Below are 15,261 nucleotides of genomic sequence, written 5' to 3'. Positions count from 1 at the left end.
GCCGATTTAATGACACCATTTAGTACTCCAAAACCCTGCCAGCGATTTTTCCTAAGTCTTTGACCCCATTCCCAGAAATTGGACCTATCCAAACTAGATCGACCTAACTCCCTGGGGGTTCACGCTAAATAGCTGTCAGCCGAGCGGGCACGAAAGTTAATTACCCCCTTACAGCTTGTAGTAGGCGGGACGGACATTTAAGCTGGATTATCTGACAGTAATCTAGTGAGACTCCCCACGGGGATAGATCGATCTAAATGTCTGGGAATACGCCCAAACAGTCTGCCTCGACTGGTTCAGGGGTTGAAGTGAGAAGTAAAAAACTAGAAAGTGGTCTTTGCGTTAAAGCCAAAATGATGAAATAACCTGAATTACACAGCCTATATGAAGTACATTTTGCTGACTGGCGTGGTTTTCATTTTTACCTCATTGAATAAATAACGTAAGAGTGTTCGAATAGAATCCAGGGAATGGTTACACCTTTACCGGACACTGGCACTGATATCTTAATAACCCACATGTAAAAAGTGAAAAACGCCCCTTAAAATCATAGAGGGACAAACAGGAAAAATTCAGAGTGCGCCAAACGTCTTCGCAAAACGTGTTCGGAAAGCGCGCAGGCAATGATGTCTTAATGGCGCTGTATAAAACGTGAAAAACACATCCTAAAATAACGGATGAAAAACGGGTAACATTCAAAGTGCGCCTCGCGAGACGTCTCATGTACTCGCACAGGCAAATTGTGTTAGCTGAGCAATTCACTCACGTTTCCTTTATACAAAAGCTCATTATACAAAAATAGCCAATAATATAAAACAAAATTGCAGATGTCTTTTACAATTTCATTCTATTAAAAATCACAAAAATCAAATTACATTTCTATCAAACCTTTATCTTTATTATAAGAATATTTCTAGCAAAAAGATTTAAGCTAAAACCCTGTCCTAATAAGTTATCCGAAAGCCAAGCCCACTAGGTCTGTTGCTTTTAGTTAAGGCAACCACCCTCCTTCGGTTTCTGAAAAATATATAACACCAATATTTCCCTCTTGAAATTAGAATTTTGACTAGCTAAATCACAGCTCTCAACCGTACCAAAGGGCACTGTTTGCTCTCCAAAACACCAAAAAATTTTCCGGCTCCTTGAGCACACCAAGGGGGTGACAGTCGGCTTCGTATCCGAGGCCTGTCGTTCCGAAGTAATGGTAAATTTGCTACTTAAAGGTTATGCCTTTTTAGAAAACAACAGAGATTGTGATAACGTTTATATACAAATTGTGAAACTGGAGGTCCGACCATTCCATACCCCTATTACCACTATTTTTGTTACGTTGTTCGCGGTGGTAATATATAATTGATCAACACAAGCCCAGAGTCCGGTTAAATAAGGTGCTTTATTATTTCCTGTAAAATGATTTCTTTACACATGTATTCTGGAAGGATCTAGAACACGATGATAAGGCACAACTCTGATTTAGTCTTTCTTCTATGCTTCTTGAATAGGTGTGAAAAATAGAATGCATCTCTACTGATGTTACTGCTATTACTTTCTTCTGTGCTTCTTGAATAGCTGTGAGAAATACGACGTATCTTTACTGATGTTACTGCTATTACTGTTAAGTGACGGGTGTGGACTTTATATACCCACATGTCACGTGCCGTTAATTTAGACAGATTTCCTTAAAAGTTACCTACGAGAAACTTACACTAATATTTACTTATAGATTCAGCTTTCATAGTAACATATACAGAATATAACATATACATGCAGTTTGATACTAGACACTGCATTGCAGCGAGTGAGAGTGAAAGTTTGACTTATATTTACTTTATTATATAACGTTTATCTTTGGGATGCTTGGAGATGGTGCGGTCTGGCTTCAGGTGTACATGCTAGCTCTAAACCATAGCATTAAAGATATAAATACTACAGAACATATAGCAGTAGAAGTAAACCGCATAAATAAAATCGTTATAACTCTCCTACCCCATAATCCTTAACAGATAAAAGATATAAAAACAAATATTACCTCCAATATTCCGGTGTTCCTGATGAAGATGTTCTGAGAAACATCGAAATATTAGCGGTAATATTAGCTGTTGATTGAAGAAAAATCACTTTATTCTCAATTGATAGGTCGTAAAACCATAATGTAATGAATGTCCACAAGCTTTAAGCTTAGTCTATATTAGGTCTTATTATTTCAGGCAAATTTGAGAGTTATGTTTAACAAATTTTAATGTCAAGTTTTTAGAATGTAAATCTATTTGATATGATATGACCCTACAAAAGTGAAATAACATTTGCAATCGGTTGGATGAAAACTGAGTGGGATTTTTTTTTTTCGAGTTATCAATAGACAGTTTTAACTTGCGACCAAGAAGTATCCTGAAATATGTAAATATTCAATAATGAGTAAGTAAGATTCATTCAATTAGTCATTAATGAGGCGAGTGCATGGTATTCTGCATTTCATATAACCACTAAAAATGTTGGAAAAGGCAAAAAAAGAGCATTTAAATTACGTTTTGAACTGATAATCTCACTTTCATTTATTTAATGACAAGGTGTACTAGTAAGGTACAGTTATACTAGGACTCCATAGAAGAGCGTCTTTGATAAGATTGACGGTTAAGTACGTTCTTTTTTATACAGGTTGAGTCTGAAGGAAATTTCATCAAAGGAGTTAGCAAGAGCGACGCGCGTTGTGCAAGACGTACGTCGCAAGCAATGAAGGAACAAGTGCCCTTTGCGTGTTGAGTAAGGCGCACGCCCTCACAACTAACGAACAAAGTCGAGAGCACACCGGGAATGCGTCGCACGTGCGTCACCCCCACGCCTGGTGTATAAAAGGCTTGCTCACGACGCACGCTCGTGTCTTTACAATGAACGTCGACTGTGTAACGTGTACAACAATTTTTAAAATTTTCAAATTTTCGTTCAATTTAGTTTCTGATATGCCTCCAAAAGGCAAAAGAAAGAAGCTTACATAGTAGAAAAAAGGGGGGAGGAAGAATAAAAAAGAGGAGAACAGGAAGCAAAACTGACGTACGCCGTCAGTACGTCATCACAAACGTGACCGAGGCTTTATTTGAACGTAGGGCTCTTGCTATTCATATAACAAATTGACGGTCATCTTGAATTCTGAAAAATTATCCGTACGTATCAACCGGCAAAGAAAGTAAAGCTTAATTAGCTTTTCTCAGTTTTGTAGCCCAGATGATATAATTTCTTTTTAAAAAGTTCGCAAGATATAACATAGAAGACTTCGACGATGTGGTTCGTGGGAGTGGCAAAAGGACCTGGGAGATGAAGCCGTCTGCCACCATCAGTTGAAGTCAAATACGCAGTTTACGAGAGTTTAGGATCATGGCTAACAAAATGAACATTAATATCAAAAGCGGGTATGCTTTCAATAAGACTAAAATGCCTAAAATAAATAAATTAATTAATAAAGAAAGAAAGAAAGAAATTTTGCAGCTTTTTTAAAATTTCTGCCATATGTTTTGACGGCCATTTTGGTATTTTGCTGAAAGTTACACACTTAAGTGTATTCACTAGTCCTGTTGTGCTCTTCTAATAGGATAAACGTTCAAACAATCTCTAAATAAAGTATATCTAGCGACTTCTGGTCGTTTTTCTATTTTTCCTCATAAATTGATGGCCATATTGAAAAATGCTCAAATCTTGAAAATAGCAACCAAGCAAACTTTGCTTCCCTCGGCCTGAAGAATGCATTTCAGCAAAAAAAAAAATTACAGGAAAAAACATTACAGGGTTAGCATTCTGGCTACTCGACTACCAGCATCCTAAGTTGGTATATGCTGGTTATGGTATTGAGCATTGCAGATATTTGTTGCACGGTAGCAGTGTTGCGTTTGCTTGTTTGTTTGTTTTAGATGCCCTTTGTTTTCCCGAAATGTATAAATATTTATAATATTTTGTATATTATGGAAATAAATACTGTATATCTAAATACAGGGGCGGCTCCAGAATTTTTTGAAGGGAGGGTTTTTTTTTTTTTTTTTTTTTTTTTTTTTTTTTCGGGATTGACAGGCCTCAGATCGCGAGGCCAGCCCTCACCACTATGGTGTCAGGTTCGGGGCACGCTCGAAAGCTGATTCCTTTCTTTGGAAGTTTTTTAATGGACCGAAGGAGATATCAAACTTATTATTATTATTAATGTAAAATTTAAAAAGGACAACGGCACGTATATGGTTTGGTAGTTAACCATGTCGATTAATCGTTAGGTTTTGGGATAAAGTTACAATTATTCTAAAGAAATTGTCTTCCGACGTGCTACAAGGAAATTTATAGGAAAGAAACTGATTTTTACATTTTTAGCATATTTTTTTTTAATGCAGCAGGCCTTTAAAGAAAGATATTGCAATTCCCGCCAGTGACAATGTGTCATACAGGTGCCATCTTATACACCAAGCTTAAAGCAAATAACGGCATTCGGGATACCTCGACTGGTTTGTGATAAAATACGAAATCACCCGAGGGGTGGGTTGGACCGAAGGACACTTGCTCAACTACCGCAATTACTTAATGGTCATCTATCGATCTTCACGTAGTTATATACCTTCAAAGAACGTTAATAGTCTCAGGAAAATATACCTAAGAATAAAACTTATTATTTTCTTTTATAGATGTACCAAAGCAAGGACGAAGTTAGCCAATCACGTCATCTATCAGTCCTGCAAAAGAAATCCCCTCAGTTCATGGCGGTGATGACAAGGCCCTTCATATGCAGCAGATGCCCCTGTGTGAACTGCACACATGTATTTTGGGTTCAACTAGGCGTTCTTCCATCCATACTGAGGCCCAGGTGCCGCAGGATTAGGGGGGTCCCCGCATGTGAAGTCACACCCCCTCCCCCTTGGCGTGGGGTTTGGGGCCCGCAAAAGGGCCCCAAATTTGATATTTAAGAGGGCAAACGGTTCCTTTGGTACAGTTAAGGACTATGATTCAGCTTTTCAAAATTCTAATTTCAAGAGGAGACCAAAGGTGTAATTTTTTTTTCAAAAATCGAGGGGGGGGGGGGGGCAGGACCCCCCTGACCCCCCCCCCCCCCCCCACCCACACACACACACACACAAATCCGCCACTGATATGCAGCCCTTTAAGATTTAGTACAAGTACCTCTGGCAACCTTTTTATTGATTGAAATTGTAACATTTTACAAGACATGGTGTTTGAACACATTACAGCTTTTTCTCTGTGAAATTTTTCGGTTACTTTCATTTTCTTCAAATTAACTTTATTTCTAATTTTATATTTCATTATTATTATTATTATTATTTTACAGATTACGAGGTTGTCCGGGGCATTTTGATCATGTCGTCCATCTTTGGCTATGAGCAAACAGAACCCCCGCCTCTCCCCTACGTACGACGGTTTAACACCCCCTGCGACGCTCAAAACAAATGTTTTATTTACAGCCTGCAATTTTACTTGTATTGAAGAAAATTTTAGCATACAGATATAGACAAACAATTTGTAAACCTAGAACTTCATTACATCCTTTAAGGATAGAGAAAGGTAGATATAATAATATCCCTCGTAACCAAAGAATTTGTCAGTATTGTTTAAATGATAATGTAGTGGAAGATGAGTATCATTTTATCTTGATCTGCGAACTGTACTCTGATCTTAGTAGAGATTATATCAAACATTATTATTGGAGAAGACAAACTACTTTCAAAATAGTACAGCTTTTAAGCACTAATAATGTTACAGACTTAAGAAATTTAGCTAGATTTTTGTGTGCTGCCTGCAAGCGTACAGAGGACACTATAAATTTATGAGTCTATCAAACAATATACATTTATTGGTATATACATAAAAATTTCCTCGGTAAAAATAACTATATAATACTTGTCTTACATAGCAAAGCCACACCGTTGATCGTTTTATATGTCTGTCCATCCACCACTCTTTAAGTATTTTTATATGCTAACAGTGGTTGCCACCACTGTATACCACAAATGTTACGTTTTTTTTTTTTTTTTTTGTTATATGCCTATGTCAAGTTGATTCGGAAAAAATTTTTTCTGTCCGTCCCAATTCTACAAGAATTATCATGAAAAAGTTCTTAAGCTCCTGAAAAACAGCATTTGATTAATTGATCGACCGTTTGTGAAAAAAAACCAAAAAGAGAGATAAAACCATTTAGATTTTTGTTCAACGGCCATTGCAATTCCAAAAAGAGAAATGCAGAAATATGAACCTTGCAAAACGGGGGAACTTTTTTTCATTATTTTAATAGAGGTATTCAGAGAGATGTAGAATATTACTGTATTTAAAGAAATATGCACGTGTAAACATACAGTAGTACAATATTTTATATTACGGAGGTTAGACAACATCTAAATTAGGTTATATTTCAATCATGCCACAGGTTACAGGTTAACATCTAAATTAGGTTACATTTCAATCATGTCATAGGTCACAGGTTACAGCTTTGATTCAAATACCAAGATTTTGTATGTATTCAAAACTATTATTACCAATTTAAGATTTCTCTTCAATTCTAGAAAATGCGGTGCAAAAACATTGGTAATAACTCAGACGTTTTCTATAAATATAAAGCCTGAGATATCCTAATTTGAATATTTCAGAAATCATTGGGGACATATATTATTGCTTTTATATTATACTAGTTGTTTATGAACAAAATGCTATCAATCTATTATGATATGAACGTAGATCAATCAGCACACACATACCCAATGTTATGTTCATATGAAAAGTAAGTTATTTCGTAACGAAGGTTAGGTCAAAAGCGACCATCTTTGCTTTGATATTTTTTAGCTAAAAGTAAACTTTAATAGCTGAATTCGGGATTTGTTACGACAAATATTACATGATAAGATAGAAAAATTAATAAAACATGTTAATTGCAAATCAACAAATGGCAAATAGTTACAACGGGCATCTTGCTTACTTTTCAAGGACTACTATGATAAATACATTTAACACTACTGGATACATTTCATCGCTAATATATTGATAGATGCGTCTGTAGAATTCACATTTCATATTTTATTTTTACTGTGTGCTACTAAAATGGGACCCAATAATCCCGCAGTGCAACCTAAGCTGAAGGGACCTGAAAAATGTTGGTATTTTAAAGGGCGAGCGGTGCCACTTGGTACGGTTTAGAACTATGATTAAGCTAGTCAAAATTCTAATTTAAAGAGGGGGACCATTGGTGCGATTTTTTTTTCAGAAATCGAAGGGGAGGGGGGGGGGGTCAGGACCCCCCTAAATCCGCCACTGCATTCCACGAAAAGGGGTTCAATTTCGAATACTGTCTGGCGCAGCTTATTTTCGGTAGTAAAAGTGTCTGTAATTTTGCTTTTTTTAGCCTTTTTCAACAGGACCCCATGTGTTCTAAAAAAAAAAATTATATTGTTCCACTCGCTTTGACGGGATCCCCTGGGTCTATTTGACGCAAAAAATACGATTTATACATTTTGCTTCAGTATTATAGCTGATTTGCCACAAGAAAACGCATATATTTTCCAGTCTTTTAGTATTTTTAGTTCTCAACTAATTTGAATTCATGTTTCTTTATATCATACATGGTGTTCTCAGTCGAATTTGTCGGTTAGTTATCCGCTCTAGTTTAAGCATTATCGTTCAGTAGGCCTAACAACTAACCTTCGTAACACTTTTTAAAGTAAATGTAAGAATAGACGAAAATGCTCTTAAATGGCCTTCCTGTGTATTTTTCAAATTCATAATACAGCAAGTTTAATAAAACAGATATATTTGTTCATTTAAAATGTTGGTTCCATTATAGACTGTTTACACACTTAAGTTAGGGTGTTACATATGTACATTTAAGAGCCTAACCTCAGTAACGGACCAAATTTAAAGAAAACGTGGCTTTAGAAAGTTAAAAACATCCTTTTTGTTAAGACAGGATAAACTTCTTTCTAAAAAAAATTCAGTAGTGAAAATTAATCCCGTGAATAACAACTGATAAAGAATGCATGTCACTTTACATCTGTTATGCTGACCTCCGTCACAAAATAATATATTCTTCTTCTTCATGTGCCATCACCGATTCGGTGTTTGACGAACGATGATATTTTGCCCAAGGAGTTATAACTCCTTGTTTTGCCAAAGGGTTCTATTTCTCGCCCATGACCAAAGGTGTCTTGTTGGTAATTCAAAATTGTCAAGAAAGGACTTTCGTTGTCTGATTGTCTGCCTCGGGCACTTTTGCCAGGTATTCTACCGCTAGGAAGATCTTCTAATCCCTCTTTTCTGATGCAATGTCATAATAACTTCAGTTGTCTTTCTCTGACAGTGTTGAGAAGCTGTCTTTTTGGTCAATCAATATATTAATTGTAATAAAATTACTGTGGTTATTTTAAAACGTTATTTCTGTGGTTTTGTGAGTCAATTCTGATATAGTACTCATTCATACCGCTAGCTGTTCAAGAAATTATATATATATATAAAGTAAAAACGTTTTTCCTGTACGAGTAATATTATATATAATAAAAAGAAAAAATGAACAGCAACTTTTTTGCCCCAACCGGTTTCTTTCTTTCTTCAGGGGGTTTTGTTTATCTAGCGAATTTATAAAATGGGAATACCGTAAAGTCCTTGTTTTTGTTCATAGAGCATTCCCTAATGTGCCCACTCACAGACGTGCACTAATATTTAGGTTGTCTTATTTGTTGTCTGTGAACGGTCATTCTATGTCGGAGAGCGTCTCCAGTTTGTCCTATATAGTTCTCACCGCATCCACTGCAAGCTAATACATAAATTAAATTTGAGCTAGTGCAGGTGAATGGGTGTTTAATTCTAAATGTAAGTCCATTTTTAAATGTTAGATGGCTTCCCTCTTTAATTAGTGGACAGGTGCCACACCTGGGTACCTCACATTTCTGTACTCGTATTGTTGAGGTTTCCACGTTTGTCCTGGAATTGTTTTCAAATTTTGCTTTTGTTAAAATTTGCTTTAGTAATGGACTTTGTCTCTTACTCTTTATAATCTGCATTTCGGTTAGTATCTCATTCATTTTGTCATCTTGTTTTACCAAAGGTAAGTTTCCAGTAATGACATTGTGTACTTCCGGATTTTTTGGATTATATGTTGATATGTACGGTATGGCTTCCTTTTTAATTTTGTCTTTGGTGGTCCTCAGGTCGTTCTTCGGTATCTGTTTTGCCTTTTTAATCCCACTTTGTATCAGTTGTATTCCCATTTTATAAATTCACTAGGGAAACAACCCAAACAGAAAGGGAAATGAAAGAAAATCTATTCATTAATAAGTATAAACGTACATTGAATAGATAAAAGCATTGGTAAAAGTAACAATTAAACACCCATTGTTACAGACGTCACATTTTAGCCTTTATGACATCACCTAGTAACAAATAAACAAAACCCCCTGAAGAAAGAAAGAAACCGGTCGGGGCAAAAAAGTTGCTGTTCATTTTTTCTTTATTTATATATATATATATATATATATATATATATATATATATATATATATATATATATATATATATATATATATCTGCACGTCCACGATACTGGGTAACAACAAGCTATCATCTTTGAAAGTCCTTCAAAATATTCTTATGAGTTGGATTTACAATGGGCGGTTTTCATGTTAACGGGAAAGGGTTTGTCTTATTATAACCTAAGATCTAATAAACGGTATATTAGATCTTAGTTATATAACAAAAATTTTGTCTTTCCAAACTGCTGCGTATTTTAAACTTTTTAACTCTTAGCCGAAAATGACACTAAAACAGCGCTTAAATCTGGGGCACAGACATACCAGTCTCTTTTGCAGCTGTACATTACGGAAAAGAAAGCTCTCAGAATAGTTTTGTCATGTTTTTGGGTCATTTCAAGGATCATTTACGGCACACACACTAGAGAGACATATAGCTAGATATAGTAAGCATTATCAAAGCAACAATTATATTCAGTAGGTAACATTGCGGTTTAATTGGATCCTATTTTACTATGTCGAGGTAGTGACAAACAGTGATAATCCAATGCCCAAATACAGTAAAACCATTCCTTAAAGTTACAACGACCGAGAATGGGTTGTCGCAGTTTATGATAAAGACTGGTGCATTGGAGAAATAACAGAAATTGACTCGAATGATTTTACCGTGCTTGTTAACTTTTTAACAAAATGTGCAATTTGAGTAATTAAAATTTGTATGCACCGCGCAATAGTGCACCTTAAATATTTTGGATGTAAGACATTCAGTAGTAGTATATGGGAGATCAGATTAGAGAGATCGCTCGGGAGAGCTAAGAAGACGGACGCGGGTTATAGGAGAGGGATCAAAAGTTGAAGCCTTCACGTAGAACATGTAGTTAGCGATCGACAACAAATAATCCGTTTAACTAGTCATTATGTGTCCTTAGGTTTTCTTTGAGCTACTTTACATAAATCTGACACGACCCATGGAATTTTGGATTGCGTTTTGCGCGTTATAAAAAGTTTTCATTACATAATCATAAAAGATTTCATTACAAAATGCCGTTTTTTTTTCAAAAAATCTTTTTTAAGAAGTTGATAACAGTAGGTAATTTTAATATATTATGCAATTGCTGTTTTATTTGTAAAGATGCCTGTTTTGAAAGATTCACTTTTTTTTCTGAACTGGAGCTAACACTGTAATACACTCTTCGGGAATATATGTTGACACGGGATCTAAAGGCACAAGATTTGGAATCCATATTCTTCATTTATGACAACATCTTTCTCTGGCACAGGTGTGAAAACTCAGGCAAACGTTCACCAGTAACCAAAGTTTCTAAGCGTGGTGGTTGTTGGTGTAGAGGTCTCTCATGTGCAATCGCCAAGACAGCAAACTGTGTTAGTAGAGCTATGATTGTGTTTTGCATTCTTACTGTATGGCCAGCGTTTAAATGGACACTGTTCTTCTCACAGAATAATCAACATAGCAAGCCAATTGAAATCAACGGTATTTTAAAAGATTTATATGGCTTTCTTGATAAGTTAGGAAAACAAGATGAGTTCATGGCGATTTTGTCATTTACTTGACATCGTGTACCAGTATAAAAGGCAAATTTCAAAGTTAACCTAAACTCCACCTTGATGCTACATAAATACATTTCATATCAACACTACCCGGAAAACGTTTTTATTGCATATTCCTTTATTAATATGTTTCCACATCACTTCCGTGTCTTAAAAGAAGAGAAAAATGGTAGCCTACACCTGATAAAATTGAAATACTTTTCTTAAATTTGTGATTACTTCACGTAGTATGCGCAGCGTTACCAAAGATCTGAAATTTAGAAGTCCGTCCAAGTTTTTGATGCTAAGTCGGTTTGTTTGCAGATTACTCAAGTAAAAGAAGCGCACGGTCGACGCTAAAGTGTACCGATGTCAAACTAGATAATGACAAGCAATGTGCTGTGGCAAAGCTAACTGCAGGAATCTCCACAAGACCTTTCCCAGGACCTTTGGCAAGTTGTACGCCACATTTTCTGTTCCAGGCTGTAAATAAATCTATAAATATTCAACTTGACGGTGATCGTAGGCCGGCCAGTATGCCGGGTATGAAGAAATTTGCTTACGCGTATTTACTACTAGGAAAATGACGCATAGGTGCGCACGTTTAAGAATCCTATTTAGCTCTGACGTATTATGTTTACCTACACGGTAGTGGAGTATTGATGTACTCATTGCCGGAAAGGTGGCCGCGTGGGTGTTTTTCAGTCTGGAAGTTCCGGGTCGTGTTAATCTATTACCATTATTCCGAACTGACTTTATTTGAACTTTGCGTACTGTTTTTCAAACGCATTGTAGATCAACGTATATTCTCTACAATGAAGAATACTGCAGATGAAAAGCAATCGATTTAAGAGTACACTCAATACAGCTTTTAACACTGCCATGCCTTGCTTTAAGTTAATCAACTCCAGTTATAATCATTTTATTTCTACATTTTTCGTTCTGTTGACAGAAGCAGTAATTGAACAGCAAAAAGTTCACCCACGCAGAGCCGTCTCCTTGTTTACGTTTACATGCGGTTCGCGAACTAGCCACAAGATTAATTCGACGGGTACATTTATGGACCGCAAGCCGACATCTAGGGAGAAAGTAAACAACCGCTCTATCTATCTGTGTTGCATAGCACAAGTCGAACCCGTGGAATAAATGTCGTGCTACCCAAGTCACAAACTAGGTTGAAAGTAAAAACTCATGAGGAGCCATAAAAAGTGAAATGTAATTTCCCTTCAGTTGCACCTGCTGTTTTCAATTTAGTCATCTTTAAAACGACGAACACATGGTGAGAAAGATGCGCGGGAAAAACACGTGCTCATAGTAAACAAAGCCACATTACTCAAAACCTTCTGAAAACTTGATAAAATGAAGGATGTATCTAACATGTGACAATTATGTTTTTGTTGATTTCACCTGAGCCATTCAATGGCTTCTTCCGCCACCTTAGAACGGACCTTTTCAACGGGGAATTAAGTTCCGTTCATTTGAATCACACTTGCCTAAATGCGATTAAAACATAACACCTTCTTCCAACTAGATTGTGAAACCATTTGCTTTAACTAAATCCTTTCATAAATCCGCCACTGGCTTCACACATGCCTTGGCTCTGTAGCCTGCGTCCGCACTCACAGTGAAGCAATTTACACCCTCATTCAAATCACAAACACAAGGTCGACCGCGGCAAGCATGGAAGTTGACGAACACTTGTCAAATACGTCAGCCAATCATAGCGCGTCTAGATAACACGGATAACAGGTGGCCCCGCCTCTAGACCATGCTTCCAAATTTATAATCAACGCCTTAGCAGAGGTGCAGCAGAGTTTGGAGTACAGAAGGAAGACCAGTTTGTCTCACGCGATAGTGAAAAGAGTAGTATTTGGAATTCGTTATGTCTACGGCATTAGTGTCAGCTTTTTATGATGTTGGAGACATTATATATCAGGTAAGAGCAAGTTTGATCTTAGTTTTGCTATTTAAAATATAGGGATTTGTGTCTAATCTTGCGAAATTACCGACCGGCAACCGGCGTTGTTTTGAAATACCACCAGTAGGTCATGACAGTCACCTTCAAGATCAAAACACCGGGGCTTTAAGTAGTGTTCATATATTTGTATATGACTTGAGAGGCAGAATTTTAAGCTGTATATTTATGAAACTCGTGTATTCATGTTTTTCTCAACTGCACAGCCTTGTTGATATTATGCGGCATATATCGCATTGAATGTATCACGTACTGTGGCGTGATTTTTGTAAGATTTGTACTCATACCGATGTATTTTGTGTCTTTTTTAGAATCGCAAAAATAGCCTAAGTAAAGGTATGGATCGCAAAGCAGTAGGGACCCCTATTCCACGCCGACATTCCAGCACATCAACAAGTGGCATCACGCCGGGGAGCCCACCAAACTCGCCAACGTCCAGCATGATCTCCTTTCAAAATGAATCGTCTCTCTTCGGCCGGGAACTGACCAAGAAGTCGCTGGATCGCAGTGTTAGCGAACCAGGGGACCGCAGCAATAACAACCAAAACAATCAACGGAATGGTAATCATCAGCAGCAGAATATCAACTCGAGTCGTTACAAGACGGAATTGTGCCGGCCCTATGAAGAGAGCGGTCATTGTAAATACGGAGATAAGTGCCAATTTGCTCACGGTGCTCACGAACTGCGTACATTGAATCGCCATCCCAAGTACAAAACTGAACTGTGTCGTACATTCCACACCATTGGATTTTGTCCTTACGGACCCAGGTGCCATTTCATACACAACGACGATGAGAGAAAAATGAATCAAATCAACAACGGGAAGCAGCAGCACATGCAGCACCAGCAACTTCAAAACTTGCAGAATCAGTTGCAACAGCAGCAACAACAGGCAGCGTTTCAACCCATGAGACCCAGGGCATTGAGTTTCAATGTGACCATGTCGTTGGGTTCAACAGCTGATTCTCCGCCGTCCAGTGTGTCAGACAGTCCCAGCCTCAGTCCCATCTTCTTTGGTGATGATATCAGCAGCCTTCCAGAAACCCCATTCTGCAATAATATTACTGCCTCAAAGTTTAACTTCAACTTTGGTTCCCAAGAGCTTCCCCCCTCCCCTGCCAATCCAGCTTCTTATACATTCAATCCCCATGCTCTAGCTGCAGCCCTCAGTAACCAGCACAACAACAATGATTCCGTGTTCGTGGAAGAGGCTTTTGGTGCACCACCACCCTCACCCCCGGACTCTCTTGTTGGGGAAGAGCAAACCTGCGGGTCCCCATTGGATGTAAGTCGTGGTCTTCGTCTTCCTATATTCAGTCGCCTGTCTTTGAGTGATGATCCAGAGCTCTAAAGAAACTGAACTGTGTTATTACTATCATCATCGTTGTATGAAAATTTGGAGGAAATTGAGGCAACTATGCAAACTTTATGCAATAAAAACAAGGTGAAGGACCTTTGTTTTAAGTGAACTTACCAGTGAATGCTTGAAGTAAAACCGAGTGACTTTCTTCAATGTAACAGATATGCAATTTTTTTATTTGTAAACTGTTCACTGTACTTAATTTTAAGGTAGAGTCTTCAGTTGGTCTTATTTATGTAATGAAGTGTAATATGTCATTCCCACCAATTATTTATTATCAGGTATTGAAATCTTATCAAGGTGTTGACGGTGTGGTCAACATGTACGTTTTCATAAATGCCACAAAGTGGTTAGCTTCATTTTGACAGGCTAGAGTTGAACTCCAGGAGTCCACAACTCTGGTGATTTTTTTCATGTTTGTCAATATCATCAGTATATAACATGCATTGCAGTGCAGCTCTGTGTAGTCTCTACTCAACATGTAACTTGGCTCAAGTTAGTTTATCAACAGCACAAATACCTGAGCTGTCATCCCAGATTCAGGTGCACTCAGAATATCAGTGTCTATATATTTAACTTATCAAACTTTTTTATTTATTACATGACGGTGCATTTCTTAAATTTATATTGAGAAGAAAAGCAAAATTGTTATTTATCTGGTCAAGATAGATAATTGTCGTATATTGTTTATACATTTTCATTTAAATTATCATTTCAATCACCAAAGACATTTGAGGGAGTGTTTATAGAGTTCATAAATTTTCTTTTGTGCAAGTATGTGTAATGTGGTCTCTCTTCTCCCTATACATTTATCATTTGTATTTAAGACTGAATCATCGAAAAGTCATAAAAAAAATAAAAATGCTTTTCTTGCATTATTTCAAACTAA

At 37.0% G+C, this 15,261-nt stretch overlaps 1 protein-coding gene across 1 annotated transcript; it reads left to right on the top strand.

The window, feature by feature from the left end:
• The first annotated feature begins 12,781 nt into the window (after positions 1–12,781).
• Positions 12,782–15,261, top strand: LOC106155828 (mRNA decay activator protein ZFP36L1). The gene is made up of 2 exons (XM_013530839.2): positions 12,782–12,972; positions 13,323–15,261. The coding sequence occupies exons 1-2, from the start codon at positions 12,919–12,921 to the stop codon at positions 14,361–14,363; spliced, it is 1,095 nt and encodes a 364-aa protein (XP_013386293.2). The 5' UTR covers positions 12,782–12,918; the 3' UTR covers positions 14,364–15,261.

This window comes from Lingula anatina, chromosome 2, assembly GCF_051362555.1.
Source record: "Lingula anatina isolate TDL-2025a chromosome 2, LinAna3.0, whole genome shotgun sequence".
Lineage (NCBI taxonomy): Eukaryota > Metazoa > Brachiopoda > Lingulata > Lingulida > Lingulidae > Lingula > Lingula anatina.
Note: the sequence above shows the minus strand (reverse complement) of the source record. Positions and strands in the feature narration are given on the sequence as shown.